Source organism: Salvia hispanica, chromosome 3, assembly GCF_023119035.1.
Source record: "Salvia hispanica cultivar TCC Black 2014 chromosome 3, UniMelb_Shisp_WGS_1.0, whole genome shotgun sequence".
NCBI lineage: Eukaryota > Viridiplantae > Streptophyta > Magnoliopsida > Lamiales > Lamiaceae > Salvia > Salvia hispanica.
Window position 1 is genome coordinate 50308315 of NC_062967.1, and position 21900 is coordinate 50330214.

The following is a 21900-nucleotide window of genomic DNA, read 5'->3' on the forward strand; positions in this document are numbered from 1 at the left end:
ACCATTCGTCGGTAAATCAGCCAAATTATCACCCCAAAAGATAAGATGGGCTAAAACTAGGAGTATTACTGATTTGAAAACGGTTAGCTTTATTGATTGACCAGTCAATTTTAACCAAACGATTATACAATTAAACGAAAAATGCTTCAAACTTTAAACTTGTACATATATTTTATGGATTAGCAATTAAACCCATATGTATTGAGAAACACGTTTGAGTAGCTTTGTATATATATATATAAGCCTTATATTCCAAGTTTTAATGTTAAAACTAGTATCACCCATGCTATGCACGTCATATTATATTTTCATCCAAAATTTATATAATTCCAAATAATTATGTAGCATGAATATTAAATGAAATATCATTTATTATAATTAATCCATAAATATTAGTAATGAAAATCTTTTACATATCTAACAATCTAACAATATAAAAAACTAAACTGCAAACACACATCAACAATATATAATTAAAAATATATATAATTCAATAATGAAACACTATTAAGAATAAATGAAAAAAACTATTAAAAACTTATAATGAAAATTATCAAATGTTGAATAATATACTTTGTATATAAACACACACATGTAAACTTAAATTACAAAACTAATTAAAACAATCATAAATTTAAAAATATTAATTATACTCTCAATCCGTTAAATTTTATAATTGAATGATTACATAGAAAATTGTAAGGTCGGCAGATTTTAGAAATATTTTTCTTATATATTTATTTAATTATATATATTTTATTTGATTGCATTCTGAATATGTACTTTAATTAATTTTATACTCTTTATTTACTAATACTATTAGTACAAAATATAAAGAATGGGATGAGATGAGATGATATGAGGTGAGTTGAGTCCTCTTAGGATCTTAATATTGAAAATGTGATAAGATTAACTTTGAAATGTATATCATCAATTGATTTATTATTTGATGCATAAATATTTTTCATGTAAATATTTAAATCATTTGACTGTATTTTGCATGATATATCGTCAATTAACTTATTATGGGATGTTTTATTACTTTGTATAATGCAAAGTATATCATCAATTGATTTATTATTTGATGCACAAATATTTTTCATGTAAATTTTGAGGGTTTAACTTTTGATAACTTTATTAGCCGATATAATCAAACAAAAAATGCTTCCATTCTCACCTTCTTCGCCAAATATGCATGTGGCTTTTTTTTTCTGGACAACAAACATCTTCCTACTCAAGCTTTACTCGTCGGCCAGCTCATCAGGTACTTCTCTCTCTTTCTCTATTCAACAAACAAAGAAGCAATAGTGTAAATGAATTTTGCAACATTAGAAAAAAAAACATACTACTCATTTGAGATTAGTGCTATAGTTCAACATAATAAACATAGATATTGTACAAAAAATAGCAAAAAAAAAAAAAAGAAAAAAAAGAAATAGGTTAGTGATAGGGACTTGAACCCTACAGCAAACCTGGCGATGAATGAGCAGCCCGACCGCGCCGAGCTTGCCCCAATCACGACCCATTCACGCCCAAAGAAGTGAAGATCCATGCAAATCCTTGCGTATCTTTAGTTTATTTCAATTTCCATAGTTAGACTTATTTTTGTTTATTTAATTCACGTAATATTTTGTAATCTTTTTGATATCTTGCCTTGCAAGATATCGTTGGGTTTAGGTTAGGATATCCTCGGGTTTTCTTGTCGGTTCTTTCCCGAGACGAACTAGGAAGGTCGAACCGTCTAGGGTTGAGGATTCTATAAATACTAGAATCCCATAGATAATTAAATCATTGAGAAATATGAATTAACTTCTATTCTCATTCTTGGTTCCGAAACCCTAGCACTTCAACTAGGTTTATCCTCATTTGTTCCGTTCAATCTTCGCGTGCTCTACAAACCTCTCGATAGGGAACCTAAATCCTATCAGTTACCTTTTGCAGAAAGGTTTGAGCTAGTTCAATCTCGACAATAAGTTGAAGTATTGTTAAAGTTGCCCCTAGAAAGAATGAATTTCCCTCGGTTCTTCAAGCTTCTTTGCATTTAAAATTGAAAAATAAATATTTAAACTCTCTCTATAGTACTCCATTTTTTCAGAAAACATGGTTGTTTTTAGTTTAAGTTTTAATATGACCCGCTTAGTAAAAACAAATGAAGGAAGTTAGGATTCAACTAAAATATAAATACGTGGAATATAATATTGTACATTATTTTTGTAAAATGGAAAAATGACTATGACCGCGAGACTAAAAAATAAAGCAAATTTACATCACACAAACCTAAAAAACTTAAAGAATGTATAATTACCACTTCTCCTAATGAGATTTAAGATATTGTTTATCAAAAGCTATAATTTAAGATTGCACTGGTGAGATCCTAGTCGAACTTTATTTCATTGCAATATAGTGATGACCCTATACACTAAAAACTCAAACCTTGAAACCTAAATCATAAACCCTTAACTTTAAAATATACTCATCATAACCAACAAATGAGTCAAATATCAATAAAATTCTCCCTCCGTCCCAGCTCAAAAATTTAGCATGGTTCAAAATAATTTAAAAATTGAATAAATTCACAAATAATACCATACACTACTATTTGTGATGATAAATCTAAAAATTAAAATTAAAGTATTTATATAAATATTAGAAATGTTTATAATAAAATAACATTCACGTAAACATGTAAAAGTGAGTAGACAATTAAACTATAATTTATAGTAGTATTTTAAATTGTTCATTTATAGATAATTTAAAATACTATAAATTGTAGTTCGATTGTCTATTGTACTACAATAATATACTAAGATTATCAAATTGATAATTTTGTAGGAGTATTCATTTAAATATTTAAAATTAGATTACTATTACAATTAAAAATACTGGAATAAAATTCATGAATTGTAGAAGGTAGTATTCTAACTATAGTACAAATTTACAAATGAACAACAATAAGTAGAATAGAAATTACAATAGAAATTTTGCCATGCACATTCTTTGCACAATTAGTTAGATGTAATTTAACGTACGAGACTTGATATGCATGATTGAATTGATACATAACATTAGCGATGGATCATAATATTAAATTATTTCAATCACACATTAAATCCAAGAATATATAAATTAAATTACTACTATCAAATTATTCAAAGCCATAGTTTCATAATAGTATTGCTAAATAGATTTTTTTTTACCATGTATCATGTATGTACGATATACTATGTTTTATGGGGTAGTAATATTTACTATAGTGAAAATGACTTGTTAAATAGATAACCGTCCAATTATATAGTATATGATCATGATTGTAATTAATTAATCAATTTAATAATTTTTGTTTATTGCATTTACATTCTTTTCATAAAATAGTTATACAAAAACTCCCAAAACTCTCCTTTTATATATTTATTTATTTATTATAGATAGATAACTTTATCATGTCTTATACAATAAAGACTTTAAGACGGCATGAGAATTAATACAGAATTGATAAATATGAAATAGATAAAAAAAATGATTGAAGTATTGTTAATGGAAAATGAATCTAATACAAGTTTGCTAAAAAATGAGAATGAACTAATTTCGTACGACAAACCAAAATAACTATAAAAAAGGACTATTTTTATAAGACGGGAAGAGCATATATCATTCACGTTCTTTTTGTTATTTACATTGGAGTTTTAAACTAATAAATGTCCAAGTCTTCACATATCCCAAATGATGAAGGTGATCGATAAATCACTGAAAAATATATTCACCCAAAATCACTATAGAAGAATATAGTTTTTTAAGAATAAAGACCAAAACTGGTCATGAAAATATGTCAATTTTATGCTTTTGGTCCTATACTTTATCTTTTGAATTTTTACATCCTGAACATTTCAACTTGGATCACAATTGGTCCTACACTAACAATTCCATCAATTTTTAAACGTTTTTAACCCGATTTTGACCAATTTTTAAACGGTTTTAACCCGAATGAGATTGTTACAACCATAAAAATCGGTCAAAATCGGGTTAAAATATTAAAAAATTCAAAAGATAAAGTATATGACCAAAATCATAAAATATGCATATGTTTAGGACCAGTTTTGACATTTACTCTTATTTCAACTGCTTACTGGACTGATTAACTATTGATATTGATGCGATATAACATTGCAATGGCTCGTAGTGAGATAAGTTTTTCTTGCTGAGTAATAAATGACGAGAATGAAAATGGACTAGTCAAATAAAAGACATTTACTTACATTCGAGTAGAAGTCGATTATATGTTCGAGTAGAAGTCGATTATATGTTCGATCTGAGCAAATTGTCAGAATAGCCATAAAGTTAAGTCAAATCATGGTAACTCAACCTCATTAAAAATAAGCTAATAAAATTAGTATATGATGTTTGAATTTGTTTGCAAATATCTATGCCCAACATTTTAGTGAAATTACATCTAATATGCCTTTCTCACAAATGGACAATGCAATTTGTGAATAGTGTTTTTATTCATTTTACTAAAAAATGTCAATAGTAACACTTCCAAATTTCATATATTTAGAAGCTGTATTTTTGTAACGAATTAGTTGAAGGGAGAATCGAATAAACCGCGGCCGCCGCTTTTCCTTTATTCAATCTGTCTCTCTCCAAAGATGTCTTCTGAAGAATCCATGAACGCCGCGGCCGATGAGAAGAAGCCTTCGAAGAAGGAGCTCGCAAAGCTGGAGCGCCAGCGGAAGCGCCAAGAAGCCGCCGCCGCATCTGCCACAGCGGCCGCGGCCAGCCTCTCCATTTCCGCCGACGACCCATTGGCGGCTAGCTACGGCGAAATCCCTCTCAACGACCTGCAATCGAAGGACCTCTCGTCCGCGCTGTGGACTCCGGTCAAGGATTTGACCTGCGAGCTCAAGGACACGCCCGTGCTCATCCAAGGCCACGCGCAGGCCATTCGCGCCGTGGGGAAGAAGATGGCCTTTTTAGTCGTCAGGGAGGAGTGCTTCACCGTCCAATGCGTGCTAACTGTGGCGCCGGATTTGGTCAGCCCGCAGATGGTCAAATTCGCCACCGGATTGAGCCGGGAGAGCATTGTTGACATTGAAGGGATCGTCTCCGTGCCGTCTCAGCCCATTACCGGCGCCTCTCAGCAGGTTTGCTTGCAAATTTCGCGGACAAATGTCTAATTCATTGTAATGTAATTCATTTCTCGATTTATTGGAACAATTTGAATTGATGTTATACTAGTTGAGATTAGGATGACAACTCTATTGGATTGGATTGGATTTTGATTTGACGAAGCAGCTTATTTGGAAAGATATGATTTTAGATGATTAGGCGAAACTGTAAATCTTTGCTGAAATTGAACAGGTTGTGTGTTACTACTAATCCACAATCATTAGGGTTTTGTTAAGTACTGTTTGATTAGTTGAGTTTTTTTAATCAGCTGCTTACTATGTTGTTTAAATTGTTTAGGTGGAAATTCAAGTGAGGAAGCTTTATTGTGTTAACAAGGCAGTTCCTATACTGCCTATCAATATTGAAGACGCAGCAAGAAGCGAGGCTGAAATTGAAAAGGCTTTGCAGGTATCGACTCATGTCTTGTTCTTTTGCTCGAAAACTTATGCCAAAAGTTTGCATTCTAAATGTAGGCGGGTGAGCAACTCGTTCGTGTAAATCAAGACACTCGACTGAATTACAGGGTCCTTGACTTGCGCACTCCTGCAAATCAAGGAATATTTACAGTCCAGTGTGAGGTTGAGGAGGTAAGTAGCATCTGAATGCTACATGATCCTTATGCATTACGCTGTCTTCGAGATATTGATAATCTTGTAGTTAGCTTTCTTCTCTTGTTCATATTCTTTTTATGGCATCTTTCTTCTACTCACTATGTTATGGATTTGGATTTGTCTGTTGGCATTTGAATTTATTCAGTTGTACTGCTCATGTTTTCAATCTTTGTATGTACCAGTTGCCAATCATCAGTTGAATATGCCGACAAATGTAGTTACTTCTTTTGTGCAGATATTTAGACAATATTTGTTATCTAATGGTTTTCGTGGGATCCACACACCTAAACTGATTGCGGGTTCTAGTGAAGGTGGCGCTGCTGTCTTCAGATTGGATTACAAAGGAACACCTGCATGCTTGGCACAATCACCTCAGCTTCATAAACAGATGGCCATCTGTGGCGGTTTTAACCGCGTGTTTGAGATTGGTGCAGTATATAGAGCAGAGGATTCTTTTACTCATCGACATCTGTGTGAGTTCATTGGTCTTGATGTTGAAATGAGGATTAAGAAGCACTATTCAGAGGTATGTATTAATTGTGAATGCTTTGGTGGATTTGCTTTTTATAGATCACTCACCTAGAATTCACGCAGGTGATGGACATTGTCGATGGCTTATTTGTGAAAATGTTCGACACCTTGAATGAGAAATGTGCTAAAGAGCTTGAAGCAATCAACAAGCAATACCCATTTGAAAAGCTGAAGGTTGGCTGTCTGTATTTGTCTCTGTTTGAGAGCAAACGCTATACTTGTCAAATTTTTTTTGTGAAGGCTCATTATTGAACTTTAATTTGCAGTATCTACGAAAGACCTTAAGACTTACATTTGAAGAGGGAGTACATATGCTGAAGGTAATATGTCAAATGTAAATTAGTCTTCTAACTTTGCATATCAAGTTCACCGGAGTCTATAATGATTTACTTTAGGGGATCTTTATTAACTGTTAATATACAAGTTGGACGGTCGCCTTTTGCTTTAGTAGTAGTACTTTTCTCCTTGTTCACAACTTACATATGGACAATTAGTCACATTTTCAACTGGATGACTTCTTCTACTGCAGGAGGCTGGCATAGAAGTTGATCCTTTTGGAGATCTCAACACAGAGACAGAGAGGAAGCTTGGCCAACTTGTCCTTGAGAAGTAAGCTGCTTGTTATTGTTTTACCTCATTTATTTTCTCACATGTATTTTATGCATTTTATTGACATTTCAATTTTAGGTATGGAACTGAGTTCTACATACTTCATCGTTATCCTCTGGCAGTTCGACCATTCTATACCATGCCATGCCATGACAATTCCAAGTACAGCAACTCGTTTGATGTCTTCATTAGAGGTAAGTGTGGGGAATGTTCGCTTCATGAATTCCGAGAAGAACAAAATGCAAAGAAATGCTTTTCTTCAGTTTTCAAAAACTCTCTTTTTAGCCGGGAAGCACTCCATACCACTTATAATTAGACTGTATCATACTTGGATGGAAAATATGTGAAAATTCATTTAATTTTTAAACCTCAAATAAATAAAAAGCTATACAGTCACATTTCTCCTTCCTTCATAGTGGAAATTAGGTGAAAATGAATTTCATTTTTAAAACCTCCGATGAATAAAAAAGCTATGCAGCCAGATTTCTCCTCCCTTCATAGTGGAATTGAAACATTCATCTGTTAAGTAAGCCTTTTTTTCTTGATTTTATTGGTAGGTGAGGAAATCATATCTGGAGCTCAGCGTATTCATTTGCCAGAGTTTTTGACAGAGCGTGCACAAGCATGCGGGATTGACGTCAGCACTATATCCACATACATTGATGCCTTCAGGTTCACTTCCTTAGCTTCCTCTGTTCCTATTCCCGTGATTAGAAAGTTAAAGAAACAGATGTTTTTTATTGTTTACGTAAGGTTGTGGTTGTGAGAGCCTAACTGTCGGCACAAAATACCATTTTTCTACATGAAATCCACTTCATAATTGATTTCCAACACCTTGTATGCCTTTTTTCTATAGACATTTAGGAACCAATAGTGTTTTGCATTAGATTTCAATCGAGGCATACTTCTAGATCACTTGATTACTAGTACTCCCTCCGTCCCAAGGTATTAGACCAACTTTCCTTTTTGGGATGTCCCAACATATTAGACTCGTTTCCTTTTTTAGCAAAAAGCATTTATCTTATTTTATTCCCCACCTACTTTTTTCTCTCTTATCTCTCCTACTTTTTCTCTCTCTCATACTTTACTCTCTCCACTTTAACCATTTAAATATCAATTCCTTAAATCATGTGCCCAAAAGAAGTGAGTCTAATACTCCGGGACGGAGGGAGTACTACTCTTATGATTCGTGCTCATCTCATCCCTATTAGGGAGAGCTCTACAGTATGCACAGCAACCTTCATTGTCTATCATGTTTCATGTATATATTGCAGGTATGGGGCGCCAACTCATGGTGGATTTGGAGTAGGGTTGGAGCGTGTGGTAATGCTTTTCTGTGCACTCAACAACATCCGGAAAACATCACTTTTCCCCCGTGATCCACAGAGAATCACACCTTGATTGCCTCGTTTCCATGTTGGGTAAAGATAGAAAATTGAGTAGTTGATTGATCATTGTTGGTGGTAGAAACAATTACACTCAGTTGGTTCTCTCATTTTTGCAACTCCAAATGTGATACATGACACAAGCGATGTTAATAGTTGTGTTTTATTTAGAATGGAAGATGTTTCATCTAAAAAAAAGGCTCGATTTTCTCTTTGTGCAAGTTTTTAAATTTGAACATTAATGTTAAGATATCTAAAGCTGAGGAAAAAGATTAGTTTCATGTTATGTTATTATATGTATTACTAGATTGCAACGGTGAATGTGTATAGAGAGGGGAGGAATTATGAGGTGCAGTGGGAAATTAAGATGAGATAATGAGGCAAATATTTATACATTTGAGTGCTGAGCAACAAAATTGGAGCTGGAGCTTCAAATATGCTACAGCAACCTTGCTAATCTCTTCTAGTATTTCTTCTTCTTCTTCTTCTCTACCTAAACCTATTCCTATTAATCCTATCCCTATCAACCCTCTCATTTACAAATTTCTTGTATCACCTAAACTCATGTACAACCTTTTCACCCCATTTCTTCCACTCCATGCTTGTGCTCACCTGTTCACTACAATCAATCCAAACTTCAGCTGCTGTAAATTTACTAGAACAATATGAAGAGCAGTCGAAAAATTACCTTGCACTCGAGCCCTCCATCAACTTCATGATTGCAGTCATCATTGCAGGCGCGTTCCGTGCAAGCTTGTCTGCTTCCCACGCCAGCTTGCCCTCACTGTTATAAGGCTTCGAGAGTTATGGATGATTTGGTGAACACTGAAAGCACGAAGGGCGCCTCTTCTCCCGGGTGGATTGTTGTCGGAACTATGGTGTATCCCTTGGGGTCAGGATCCAGGACCATCTCACATGATATTTCCCGGGAATTTACGTAATCGGTCCCACCAACCGATTCGTGCATGTAGATATTGTACGCAGCACGATGGCCACGGGTCTTTAGAATCCTCATCCCGATGTAGAACATCATTGAATCATGGCTTGATTGGTAATTCCTGAAGCCGGCTGTTGTCCTTGAGAAGCTCACCCCCTAAACAAATACGACAACATTCACTTATTGTCACATCAAAATGAGGGGAGTGTGTGCGTGTTGGCCTAGCATAGACTGGCTAAAGTCTCGAGGCAAAGGTTTTAAGGTTCAAATCCATCGGCCTTTGAATTTGATGTTGCATACCAAAAGAAGAAAAGACGAGCTCAGGTAACTAGAGCTTCTTCGTACCTGAGTTAGAGTTATAAACACGTGAATTGGTAAAGATGCATCGGCACCAGTGGCTCTCAATCTGAACTGCGGGTTTTGATGCCAAGTTTCGTAGTCTTGGCATCCACCGGCACTATAACCACGCCACTGGCTGTGGACAGAGTAACGCATTTCTGGTGGGTACACACGACACACGTATATTGATCGGAAATGGATCTGGAAATCTTGCCACGACATCCAAAATATGCCATCCTTCGCCTGTCCCCAAACACGCAGTGTTAGATACTCTAGAAACAAATCAATTGAGTCGCGATTGCACAAAAATATCACAATTTACCTGTGGAGTATGCTTGAGCTTGTGCTTCATCCTATCTGTCCATTCAGGCGAGGAATCGGACCAAGGGCCATTCCACTCAACCTCGTTTGCCCAAGGATTTCGTATCTGGACAAGTTTATGGCTGTCTACTTCACGTACCTGAGCAAGATTACGAATATGATCACACATTCCAAGTTCCATGACTCACGTAGTGTATCGACAAAAATTCATAAATACCTGCAATATAGAGTAAGCATGCCCCTGCACGATCCCAGAGGACGAAACATGCACGTCTGAACCTGAAGGACTACCAGCACCGAGTAAAAACCCCTCCAGTTTAAAACGTAATAGTTGAGACCATAGTCTGCCACTTGCAAGATCAATCTGAGATTGAGAACTTCTCATGTCAATCTCCTCGCCAGCACCTCCTGTAAGGTCCACTAGAGCATCTTGGACAAGCCCGCCTTCCAATGCTTCGTATGAACCGTGAAGCTTAGCGTATGCCTTTTCAAGTATAGAGACCCATAATTCGTTCCCCTTCCGGCTGGTTGCAAATGCAGGCTTGCCAGGTGATTCACATGGGATCCAATCATCGACAACAACGGGAACCCATTCCCCCTAATGTCAACAAGTTAAAATTTATCGGCTAATCACAATTTCATCCTCAAATCGACGCGAATGAAGACTGAACCCACCTGAATACAGAAGCGAACTGTATAAATTCCTTCATCGTTAAAGTCTGGAGTGATAATGACTTCTGATATTCGAGAAACTTCAGTCAGCACAGCAACCGCACTCAGAAACCAACAATCACCCAACCGTCCCTGTTCAAGTTACGACATTGAAAGTAAGTGGACCACAATATATAACAAAGATCTATCAAGGTTGATGGAGAGGAGAACATGCAAGATTGACAGAACCTGACAAACGTCTGAAGGATTCGCTGTTCCTGAAAATAAGCACGGAGCACAATCCAGATGTTTCTCTTTGACTATTTCTTTAGGTCTCATCCATTCAGAAACCACCTGTGGCACACCTCAAGGCCATGTTAGGTAGAACACTTTGTACAAATGACTACAGAAAAAAAAAAAAAAAAAAAAAAAAAAAAAAAAAAAGCCAAGAAAAGCGGAGCAAGATTTAGGGAAAAGCTACCTGTAGCTTGGATGGAGGGTTGTCAGGATCTAGAAACAGCGAACGGTCACTTGGAGGGAACTCCTGATCAGTGAAATTCACTTCCCCTCTTGCCAAGAGGGCTTCTTTAACAGCCAGTTCTACTGAGCGCATACGTTGATTGATTTCATCCTGAGTCTCCATCCTTGGCTTCCTCAACCTTCTGGTAAATGAATCAACATCCACAATGACCCCCTCCCTGTCGGATCTCCTCTTCCTCCCACTTGAATATTGTCCATCCCAATCCACTTCGTCTCTGTCATAGAGATCAACCTCAGCAGGATCACTCTCCCAGTCCTCAACCTATAGAGAATGACCAGGATTTTATTCAACAGTAGCAAAAGAGAATACCATGCTTATAAGGAAGGATATTCGGAAAAGAAGCAAACCCTTGGAGGAGAATCAGCCCACTGCCAGTTGTCATCAGGATGATCAATCAAGTTGTAATCTCCGATGCCAACAGCGGCTGGAAGGGCAGTGATCTCATCTTCACTTAAGCACCTTCCCCAGAGGAAAACATCCATTACATGCATCTTGGATTCAGAGCCTTCACTATCTGACCTCCCAAATGCATCCATATCGGTTGGTGGCCTAACACCAATCCAAACATCTGTTCCCTGCTCCCATATGCCATTTCCAATATTAAGTGGAAGTCCAGTCTGATAGCCATCGTAGCCACCATCAATAAAGCAAGTGGCTTCGCCTATATCAGCATCTATAGTCATTGTGATAATATGCCACCTACAACACAATTTGAGAAATAAATAGATGCTTCTTCGAAAAGGAGCAGTAAAGAAACTTGAGATAAATAAAGAACAAGGAAATATGGGAGATCAGACAATCAAAACTTCAATAGTCCCATAGAATCTAACACAAAATAGAGTCAAGATATGAAAATAGACACAAACCTCCCATCTGCAATGCAAGATGAACTTATACTCCACTCTTTTGCAACAGTAGTCTGTCTATCCCCTTTTGTAATTAACCGAAGCCCAACTTGTCCAGCCTCAATGCCTTGTTCAGAACCAGCTACAAGAATTTCCCAACAAACTCTTCGTTGGAATTCAGTGCCCAAAAGACATACTGGCCCAGAATCAGGCTGGATCATCACAGCTGTGGAGAAGCTGACTCTTTGGGTCTGACATAAACTAGGATCAATCTGGCCACAGTGCCTGCCAGTTGTCGTCGGTTCATCATCCAGGACACAAATAGCACCATCAAGTCCAGTCTGTAACAAGATAGAAATTCAGTCTATGTTTGTAAGTACCATCACCTCATAATGAGAAATTCAATTCAAAAGTAATTAATTGAATTTTAGAATTAGTAACCTGCTGTGCACGTTGAGATAACTGAGTTGCACGTATTCTATGGGCAATGCTTGCCACTCTTTCGCGTGCAAATGTGTTGTCAAGTACTGAATCACCTCCTACAGCACGAACAGCAGCTGCCATAGCTGCTGCCTCTCTACTGCCAGCATTAGGAATAGATGATATGAGAGAAGCCTCTATCTCCTTCCACTTGCGCTCTTCCTTCTCCAAAAGGGCTTTTCTCCTTTCTTTGCCCCTTCCTTCCTCCTCACGTCTCTGCATCAGAGCTTCCTCTTCCATCTCCTTTTCTCTTATATAACTACAAGTACATAAAAAGAATTAATAAGTAAAATAGGGATAACAAAGGAAAACAGTTGAAAATTTGTTCCCAGATCTTTCCAACCTCTCCTGTATAATTTCAAATTGTCTACGGTCCTCAGGCATCCATTTCTTAATCTTTCTTGCACTCAGATCTGAAAAACCAATGCTATCTAGGAATAGTCTCAGGCGAACTTCATCCTGGCAAAAAAATGGTAGAAAATGATAAGCAGGCACTAAAAACAATATACCAAACTCATACCAGCACAATGCTCATACCTGCACCCTCTCAGCCTTGGCAGTCAAACCAAGCAAAAGGAGTAAATACCCACCAAACTTATCCCACATGTAAACCCATTCTGTATCAATAGCTTCTTCAAGAGCAAGAATTCTGGCATGAGCACACATCTCTCTCCGATGACCTACATCACTGGTAACATCATTCTGCAATATCCTCCAACATTTCAATCTGGAGAGGAATGACCCTGCAGTCAGCTCTTCATTTCTCAAACGATCTCTTAACTTCATCACGTCGGCTCTGGGAAGCACAAAGTTCCCAGCCCTATCCCTTGCACTGCTAGGATCTCCAACCAAAAGCGCAGCTGAATTGGCAGACCTCTGAGGAGCGGAGTATGTTCCAGACAAAGCATTTCTTGTCTGCATAGAGTAGGAGGGGTATCAGATCAAATAATGCATTCATGTTACTTGACAATGGATGTTTTCTTGAACAAAATAGAACTGAAAGGAATCACCTTTGTTGCTGATCTAGCAGTTGCCTGTACCACGGTCTCCTTGCTCAGAAAGTGAACAGCATCTTCCATCATCTAAGAAAAGGCAAAATTTTAGAATGGAGATGAAGCATAACATAGAAAAAGAAGAGAAAAATGATCCATATGATGGAAAATTCAAGACCTGCTCCAGGATGTCTTATAGATTTCAAATGACAGATGGTAAGCTCAAGATAGAAAATAAAACCTCAAGAGTTAAGCAAGAACGTGAGACGGCAAATCCAAAGGCGACAACAAGTGTAATAGCTGACACAGCAGCACCAGCAAAAGGCGGATAAATTTTCAAACTGGCAACAACACCCCAGCCTTCAATTGCAAGTGCTATCCCATAAAGCAAGAGAAACGCAGCACTGTATGAAAACAACATTGATTAAAAATGTAGAGCGAAGTCAATAGAGTGCTCCTCACAGGACTGAGAATTGAAGAATAAATAATTTGATATTCCCAAAGGAGATTGACAAACCTGACATTTTTTCCACAATCTGCATGAGCATCATAAACATATACAGGCAATACCCTAGGAGAATAAACCACTATGGGAGGGGAAAGAAGTACCTGCAAAGTCAATCGGCAATATAAAACAGGATATATAATATTCCCAAGAAAACAATGAATTGCATTGGTTCGTGGAGTAAGCTACACTGCTATAGTAATATGATTCAACTCACAGTCAGTGCCCTTCCAGCCAGCAAGAACAGAAATGAGAAGTAACCAACAGATGCACCAACGAAAGCTTTTTCTGTTAAAAAAAGCAATGACTTTAGAATAGTGTACAAGTCCAATTCTGACATTGATATAAAAGGAAGCATGTACACGAGTAAATTTAAGCAGATCAGATATTACTTTGTATTAAAAGGATGAGATGCATTTTTACCTTGGAACCAACCAACAAAAAAAGCAGCCAAAGCCAAAAGAAATGCAAGGAAACAAACAAATAACATCTGAAACCGCGTCAAGTAAAAATTATTTGAAGCCCAGTAGTGAATCACGCCAATTGCAAGGACCAAAAGAAGAACCACTAAAAGGAATGCTGCACCAATCTGCAACAGACAGATGAACAAATCAGATGAGGTTACGCTGGCATATAATGAAACAAAATGACTCTGTAAAAATGTTAACTCACCGTCCATGGTTCAATTATAACTGTAACTGCTGAAATTGCACCAAACAACAGAACTAAGCCAATAATTATGAATATATAAGCCCCACGAGAAAGCTTCCAGCCGTCATCTTTCCTGTGATCATACATCTGAATATGTCAGTCACTCTTAACAGCTACCATGGCTGACCATAGATCTAACTGCTTAAGAACCATAATAGGAAAAAGCTACATTTAAAATACATGTCTATAATATCACACACCATTTGAGAAGACCAGAGGACAGTGACAAGACAGCAGGAATGCAAATCAATGGAAGCAAAGCAGCAAGAAAGTCAGCCTTTGTCGGAATCTGGTCTACCCTCGAAGTGACGATCGTCATATATGATACCCCACAAAATGACATTAGGACAGCTGTAAGAGGATGGAATCAATCCTTAGTAATGGAAAGCAATTTTAAGTGCATAAACAGGATCAACTAAAAGATGAATAATAACCTAGTAAAGAAAATTTCACCTGCAAACAGCCCAATACATACAGCAGAGGAGAGAGAAAATCGATAGGTTGCAAACCATGATACAATTGGCAGGACGCCAGTTACTATCAATGCGATTGCAGAGGCCATGGCCCAGCCAATATACAAGGATGATGCATAGGGAGACGAAACACTTTTTGGATCCCCAGTCCAGCTCTTGTAGCGTAAGTCATCCAAGGGCTTCGCAGATATAATCCCACCAAGTGCTAATAAAGATCCAGCAAATAAGGCCATGCAAATAAAAAGAATAACACCCTGGCAAAAAATAGTATTAGCTCCAGAACATACGAACAGAAGAGAGTATAAGTTTGAGGAATCAGATGTGATAGTTTTAGCATAAAATAAACAGCCAAACCCCATGGAAATTTTTTGATAGAATAGAGACAATAACATAGGAACTAAAGAGAGAAAATGAACAGTATCAATACTAGATACAATCATTCTAAGAAATCAAGGATGGCATTATTATATGAACACACACTTCCTTGAATTATATGAGAAAAAGGGAACTTTGGCATCATATGCGTAGATCTCAGAAACCCATAATATGATATACAGCGCCCATCAGCTACACGTGAAGGCCAACTCGCATTTTTTATTTTTCTAAACCAGTAGCAAACAGCAAAATTAGCCGGAAAAAGGAAAAAACTGTACCTCTTTTCTCCTAGTAATGACATGATTCCCAGTATGACCTGCATCAGTGCCACCAGAAATTCGAAACTTGTAACCATTCTGAATCCATATTGGAACACCAACCGATAGACATGCCACCATCAAGGGTACTGTTAAAGACAACCCCAGTAGAACAGATGACTTGCTGCAGATATAGATATACAATCATGAGTTTAATGCTGACCATATAGGTAATGGAATGAATGGTAATGTATTTGAAGATGGTAAACATGATTGAAAGAAGTTTACCTCAAAAAGGAAAGCAATAATCCAACAGAAGTGCTCACTAACCAAGCACCAAAGCCATACTGCATATAAATGAAAGAAAAATATTAATAAAATCAACAGTGCAGAAACGTTAATAGAGGGTGAAGAAATTATAAACAAAAGTATACTTATACAGCCCATCTAAGTCTAGAACTTAAAAGAAAATAAAATAAGATAATCTAGCTTGAAAGCCTCCAGAACATAAAATAGAACTACCTTTCTAGGTTTGGATGTCATAGACAATTCTTCAGATTGAAGTGACCTAAGGAAGGCCATGATTGACCAGACAACAGGAGACAATAGTAGCACAGCTATACCAAATTCAAACTGCAGAAAATGAGATCAAACTTGTGGTAAGAGGCAACAAGGTAATAAATGTAAAGTTGTTATAACAAACACCACTAAAACTGCAATAAATTATAAAGGGAGGCTGTACCTGTTGGTGTGTAGAGTTTATCAGATTGATAGTGTTTGGGCGGTAAATGGCCACAACAATGGTCTCTATACTAAAGACAAAACTAAACAAAAGCCACGACCGCTCTGGTGTGCCAGTTGTATAGTGCAAGAATAGTCTACATAGTTGTAGCCATTTCTCCAGACCACGTAATCTAAGCTCTTCCGAGAATGAAATTTCATTAGATGGCATATTGTCAATACTGTTAGAGTCCATCATAGCTGTGTTAGTATTGTCACGGTGATCCCTATCTGCATCCAAGCTACTTCTTTGCAGCAATGCAAGGATCATAGGATCCAATCCATTTTCCTTCAGCATCACAGCAAAATTAGGATCAAGTCCCTTATCTTGCAGTAAATTTGTCAGTTCAAGCTCACCCTGTCCTCCTCTTCTTTTCAAGAGGGATGTAATCCTCGGATCATTCAACTTCTCCTGGAAAGCCAGTGCCAAATTCAAGTCCAACACCTGACTCACAGAATTAGATGCACTTGAGTCACATCCCTGACTATCCATGCCACTACTAGAACAAGCCACCAGAGACCCGTTATGGTCAAAACTTTTGTCAACATAAGAAGGCCCAACTTCAGTTTCTTGAACGACTGAGCGACAAGAAGTACTACGTAATGCAAAACTATGCCTTCCACTATCAATGCCCTTCTCACTATGGATACCTTCGACATGATTCCAGCTAGTAAGATCCCCAGTGTTAGGTACTGTACCATTACCAAGGTGACCAGCATCAGCACTACTACTGCGTTTTACACTTGAACCACAACCTTCAGATGAGCTGGAGGAGCAGTTCTGCTCTTTCTTACGAAATCCTTCTCGGAGACGAATAACTGTACTCTCCAAAGCATCCCTTCTAGCAGCAGATGGGTTCGTAATGCACAAATGACGAGACACAGCAGCTCCAAGAAGCACAGAGGCCACAACTGCATAGCTGATACAGTGTCCTAGATACCTGTAAATGATTTTGTATCACAAAATATGAGAAACTGGATTAAAGACAAGAATATTTGGTAACCGTTTACTTTATTCCACAAGGTATGAAACAAACCAGTAATGGACTCCAAAACATATTAGGAAGACGCGAGAAGCCCCAGCAACAAAAAGTGCAGCAACACGGCTCTTAAGAAGCTTAAATCCATAGAGGCATGTGCCAAGATTCCAATCTAGAAGAAATACAAATTCCAGATTATAAGAAACAAAAAGTAGATAGTGGAGAATTTGAAGTTTTAGGCATGTCTATAGTGGATATACCAAGAATAATAACTGCAGCAGAAGTAATTGCTCCAAGCCAGTGAGATTCCTTAGCTGTCAAACCATATAAGATGGAATATACAAGCAGAACCACAAGGGAACCAAAATAGAGAAGCCCAAGGTGTAATGCCCTGCAAGAATCATATATGACTACATAAGTTGAAAAGCTGAAGAGAATACATAATGGACTCAAGCTGAAGAGTATTATATTACAAAGAAGGATTGAATTAAACTAATGCAAGCAGTCAAAAGGACAACTTGCCTTCTTGACTGACGAGGGTATAATTCATTGGGATCTGGCGGTTCAGGTAAGCAAGCAACGGGCCCCACTTCAATACAGTCTGAGTAAGCAAATTTGTATGCCCTTCTCACATATTCATCTATGTCTAGACCATTGCCTGTTGGATATATAAGAAAAGATAAATATATTTCTGAACTCACAATGATTTTGAGGTCCGTATAGAATGAGCTATGGCGTACCATTGAAAACCATCCGACAAATAAAAAGCATGTTGATTGCTAGGGCAATTGCAGAGACACCAAAGAAAAAACCAGAAGGAGAATACCGATCGGATGCCTTTGCACCCGCAGTAACATATACAGCACAAAGTTCATAAGCACAAAGCAAGCCAACAGCCAGAAGAAGAAGAATTGCAACAGCCCCTGCACAAGGTTTTCATAAGGATCATGTATACGTTAGCGTGCGATATGGCATGCACAAGCAGCATGGCTAATTCCAATGCATCTAGTAACAATGGACAAATATCTATATTTCTCTTTACACAATTCACATCAGAGTTTGGAGAATATTTTGATGGTATAGAATATAGATGACGTATACGAATTAATAGTGGGAATATACTGGAGCTGTTTCTATGGCTATATCCACTGATAATGGCAGCTGCAAATTAGCTTATTCCCTTCTGATATGATATTATTAGAACTGTGTTGATGTAGGAAGAATTGTACCTAAAGGACACTCCTATTCTATTTTCTAAAATCATAGGATGGCGTAAAGATATTGAAAGTAAAAGAACAAAAAAGCAATGACTTGATACTAAGAGCGATAAATAATCTATCAGATAAATAATCAGAAATCAGTTCAAGAAATATTTTTGTAAATACAGGCTTCATTCAAATTCAGTGGGGGTAGGAGATACATACTTGAGCTTTGCCATTGTGTTCTCCACCAGAGCATTACGGAATAAAATGCCAAAAGTAGAGCAACTCCAGCCATTACAACAGCTAAGCCAATTATATCTCTCCCCAGTATCACAATCAACCAACATCCCCAAACAGTAAGCACCACCACTGGCGAAATAACAACTATCCATGAACCCAGGGATAGAAGGCTGCACAATATTCCTAGCTGAGGCCCATGGAGGAAATTCGGCCATTTTCTAGCAAATATCCAACTGAGAAAGCAATAATGAAGAGGAACTCAGTCAAGTACAGGCCTAGTTCTTCGGATGTTCAGGAATACTTGCTTAACTCCTTAGAAATTTTCATACAAATTTAAAGCAAAGTAAACAAGGAAAAAAAATAGTACTACTACCAATTTTGAAAAGGACTAACTGAATCAGTGGAAATAATGAACAACGAACTACTCATTTTTTTTACATATTGTATAAAAGGAAATAATACACACGTACTGGAAAAGGAGATAGTGCTTCCCTCCTAATCAAATTGATTGATCATGGGCAATGGAGTAGAATTTACACTTAAGGAGGGAAGAAACTAATTTATGAGCTACATGCATTAGAATACATACACAAGTTTGTCTATAATGAAAAGGGTACATCCATAGAAACTTAGTGAAAGAAATATGGACCATAGTGATGAACATATGATGAATCCATATATCTGAAGATTTGGTTTTTCAAAGGAGTGTGAGATAAGGAGATACCAATTTTCTACTTCATTAACCTGCTGTATTAAATAAAGACAACAACTTAGCATGGTTCCATACCTAATTTCTTCATCTCCTACCAGACGGGAGTTACCATATTCTTTCCCATTAGTAACTAAAATATTATACTCCATTTAGTATGAACTAGCATCAGCTGAGATTTAAAGTTTAATACAGATAGACTGCAGTAGCTTATAGAATTATGGTCACCTTAGAGAACTATATAATGCATCAAAATATGCCAACTACCTAAAGGTTCTATTATGTTTCAGTTCAAGTTATTCCAGTCTGGGACTGAAGAATCCAACTAGTAGTCCCAGAAACATTGTTAACACTCAGTGATCCGGCCAACTCCAAATCCAAGATGTATGGAAACTCATAGTCATTCCTGAAGCCAATGTATCCACTCCAGCAATCCAGATTATAAAACAAACAGTATTTCCTAACTCATTGGCTCATTGCATTATATCTCGAGTACAACTAAAAGCAAAGCTAGCCATTCGACTACATTACTGGAGTTCCAAATCAAAACGAAAGAAGCTATGCAAGATTTGAGCCCCGAGGAGGGTTAAGAGAGGCACCTATAGATACGCCACGGCCGCCAATTGACCAACCAGAGTATAGAAAAGGAAGCAGCCCCAAGAACAGAGAAAAGGGACCCCGAAATTATGCATGCCAGGATCAACTCATGCTCCTCCTCCATTTTGAACCCCCCTTTTATCTCAACTACACGCACAAAAAAAAACCCATCAGAGTGAATTAATCCATTTAAAAAAGAAAAACAAGAAATAAAATCCAGAAAGAAAATAAAATTGACCAGTTCAACTGGCGCGGCGCATTCAAATTGGGAAGTAAAAAAACAGTCTTTCAAAATCAGGAAGCCATAAAATCAATAAATTAACAAAACCCTTAAAGCAAACACACACAGCTCACCTATTCCAGAAAAATTGAGTCATTTCCCTCAAGATTTCAGCTGGAAAAGCCACAGCCTTTAAGCACAATGTCCGTCCCCACCATAATCAAGAGCGAAAAGCTAGGGATTTCGCCCTAACTTCACCACATCCAAGCGAGCAGAAGAAGAGGCGAAAAGAAAAAATGGAATTAAAAAGAAAAATAAAACAAGAAAGCTGAAAATGCAAAGAGCAAATTTGGTAGTACAAGATTAGAGGTAAAAGCAGATGAGTTAAAAAAAAAAAACCCTACAGTTTGTGAGAAAAGAGAAGTGAAATATGAGGGTGGAAAGAATGCAGGGCTTTAGGTTGTAGAGAGAGAGAAGATGCGAGCAGAGGCAGGCAGGCAATGGAGAAGAAAGAGTAAAGTGTGCGCGTTTGGATATTAAAATAAAAATAAGTATATAAATTGTTTTTTGATCATATTATAAGTCTGTGGTTGTAAATATATAAAGTAACAGCTGGGAATTTTGTTCTTATACGCGTTTGCTGTGCGCGTGTTGGTGACGCACCAATTAGAGAGGGACTTGAGGTGTCGTGTTGGTAAGAGTCTGGTAGCTGCGAATTGGAAGGGGAATTTGTTTCAGACATGAGTCCGAATTTTGTCGTAAATACATGCTTGGGGTTTGAGATATTTACTGGCCAGTTAAAGTATAGTACTTCCTTTTTTGACAATTTAATAAATTATTGGTTTACTGATGAAATATTAAATTTGTTTGAATTATATATTGCTGACTGACATTCATTTTTAACTGATAAAACGCAAAATCCAACCAATCAAAACGGACATAACTATTCATGAATTGACAAACATAAATATTTCCACACCCCTATTTAACGTTATATTTTGAAAAATTATGTTCATGAATTAGAGAGAGGATTACATCTTATCCTGAATGTAATAATTGGATAAATTCGAAAATCTGATTATGTATTTATAATGAAAAATCATGATTTTTTTTAATATGGTGGGAGTTACCATTTTAACAAGAAATTATTTATTATTTATAATTATAAAAGTATAGAAAATGACAAAGTTTTGTTGGGCTTAGCCCAGATATGGCTGCTTTTTTTAATTTGGGCCACGATTATTAATGGGCTTTGAAGTTTGAAAAGGTGAAAGACCAATTCTAAAAGTGTCATTTTCCATGTACAAACCGTGACACTTTTTTTCTTTAAGTTGTTTTACTTTTTGACATTCACACCTATTTAATTTGACTTGTGACAATAGGACTTTGACTTAAATGTTTCTTGCCCGTGGAATGAACATGAAAAACCCACGTCCACCAAAAACA

At 37.0% G+C, this 21900-nt stretch overlaps 2 protein-coding genes across 2 annotated transcripts; one reads left to right on the forward strand and one right to left on the reverse strand.

The window, feature by feature from the left end:
* The first annotated feature begins 4581 nt into the window (after positions 1–4581).
* On the forward strand, positions 4582–8513 carry LOC125214435 (aspartate--tRNA ligase 2, cytoplasmic-like). The gene is made up of 10 exons (XM_048115459.1): positions 4582–5138; positions 5461–5571; positions 5637–5750; positions 6010–6300; positions 6369–6479; positions 6572–6625; positions 6835–6914; positions 6993–7108; positions 7472–7586; positions 8189–8513. The coding sequence occupies exons 1-10, from the start codon at positions 4644–4646 to the stop codon at positions 8313–8315; spliced, it is 1614 nt and encodes a 537-aa protein (XP_047971416.1). The 5' UTR covers positions 4582–4643; the 3' UTR covers positions 8316–8513.
* A 136-nt stretch (positions 8514–8649) lies between these two features.
* On the reverse strand, positions 8650–20915 carry LOC125214434 (calpain-type cysteine protease DEK1-like). The gene is made up of 32 exons (XM_048115458.1): positions 20589–20915; positions 20237–20381; positions 18911–19161; positions 18227–18409; positions 18009–18144; positions 17747–17877; positions 17544–17658; positions 16469–17447; positions 16249–16359; positions 16015–16073; positions 15748–15910; positions 15075–15348; positions 14822–14972; positions 14583–14694; positions 14334–14499; positions 14128–14198; positions 13923–14014; positions 13647–13809; positions 13424–13495; positions 12951–13328; positions 12757–12872; positions 12375–12672; positions 11955–12274; positions 11436–11787; positions 11029–11349; positions 10797–10901; positions 10572–10700; positions 10114–10494; positions 9898–10035; positions 9582–9818; positions 8988–9392; positions 8650–8918 (listed from the first exon to the last, which is right to left on the reverse strand). Exons 2-31 carry the CDS (start codon positions 20356–20358, stop codon positions 9087–9089), a joined length of 6432 nt encoding a protein of 2143 aa, XP_047971415.1. The 5' UTR covers positions 20359–20381; positions 20589–20915; the 3' UTR covers positions 8650–8918; positions 8988–9086.
* Positions 20916–21900: the final 985 nt, after the last annotated feature.

Coding starts and splice junctions, on each gene's coding strand:
- LOC125214435 (XM_048115459.1), top strand. CDS start 4,644: ATGTCTTCTGAAGAATCCATGAACGCCGCGGCCGATGAGAAGAAGCCT. Junction 5,139..5,460: donor TTACCGGCGCCTCTCAGCAG/GTTTGCTTGCAA, acceptor TAAATTGTTTAG/GTGGAAATTCAAGTGAGGAA. Junction 6,301..6,368: donor TTAAGAAGCACTATTCAGAG/GTATGTATTAAT, acceptor GAATTCACGCAG/GTGATGGACATTGTCGATGG.
- LOC125214434 (XM_048115458.1), bottom strand. CDS start 20,358: ATGGAGGAGGAGCATGAGTTGATCCTGGCATGCATAATTTCGGGGTCC. Junction 17,659..17,746: donor TGCTGCAGTTATTATTCTTG/GTATATCCACTA, acceptor TATTTCTTCTAG/ATTGGAATCTTGGCACATGC. Junction 11,788..11,954: donor TCTTGCATTGCAGATGGGAG/GTTTGTGTCTAT, acceptor ATTGTGTTGTAG/GTGGCATATTATCACAATGA.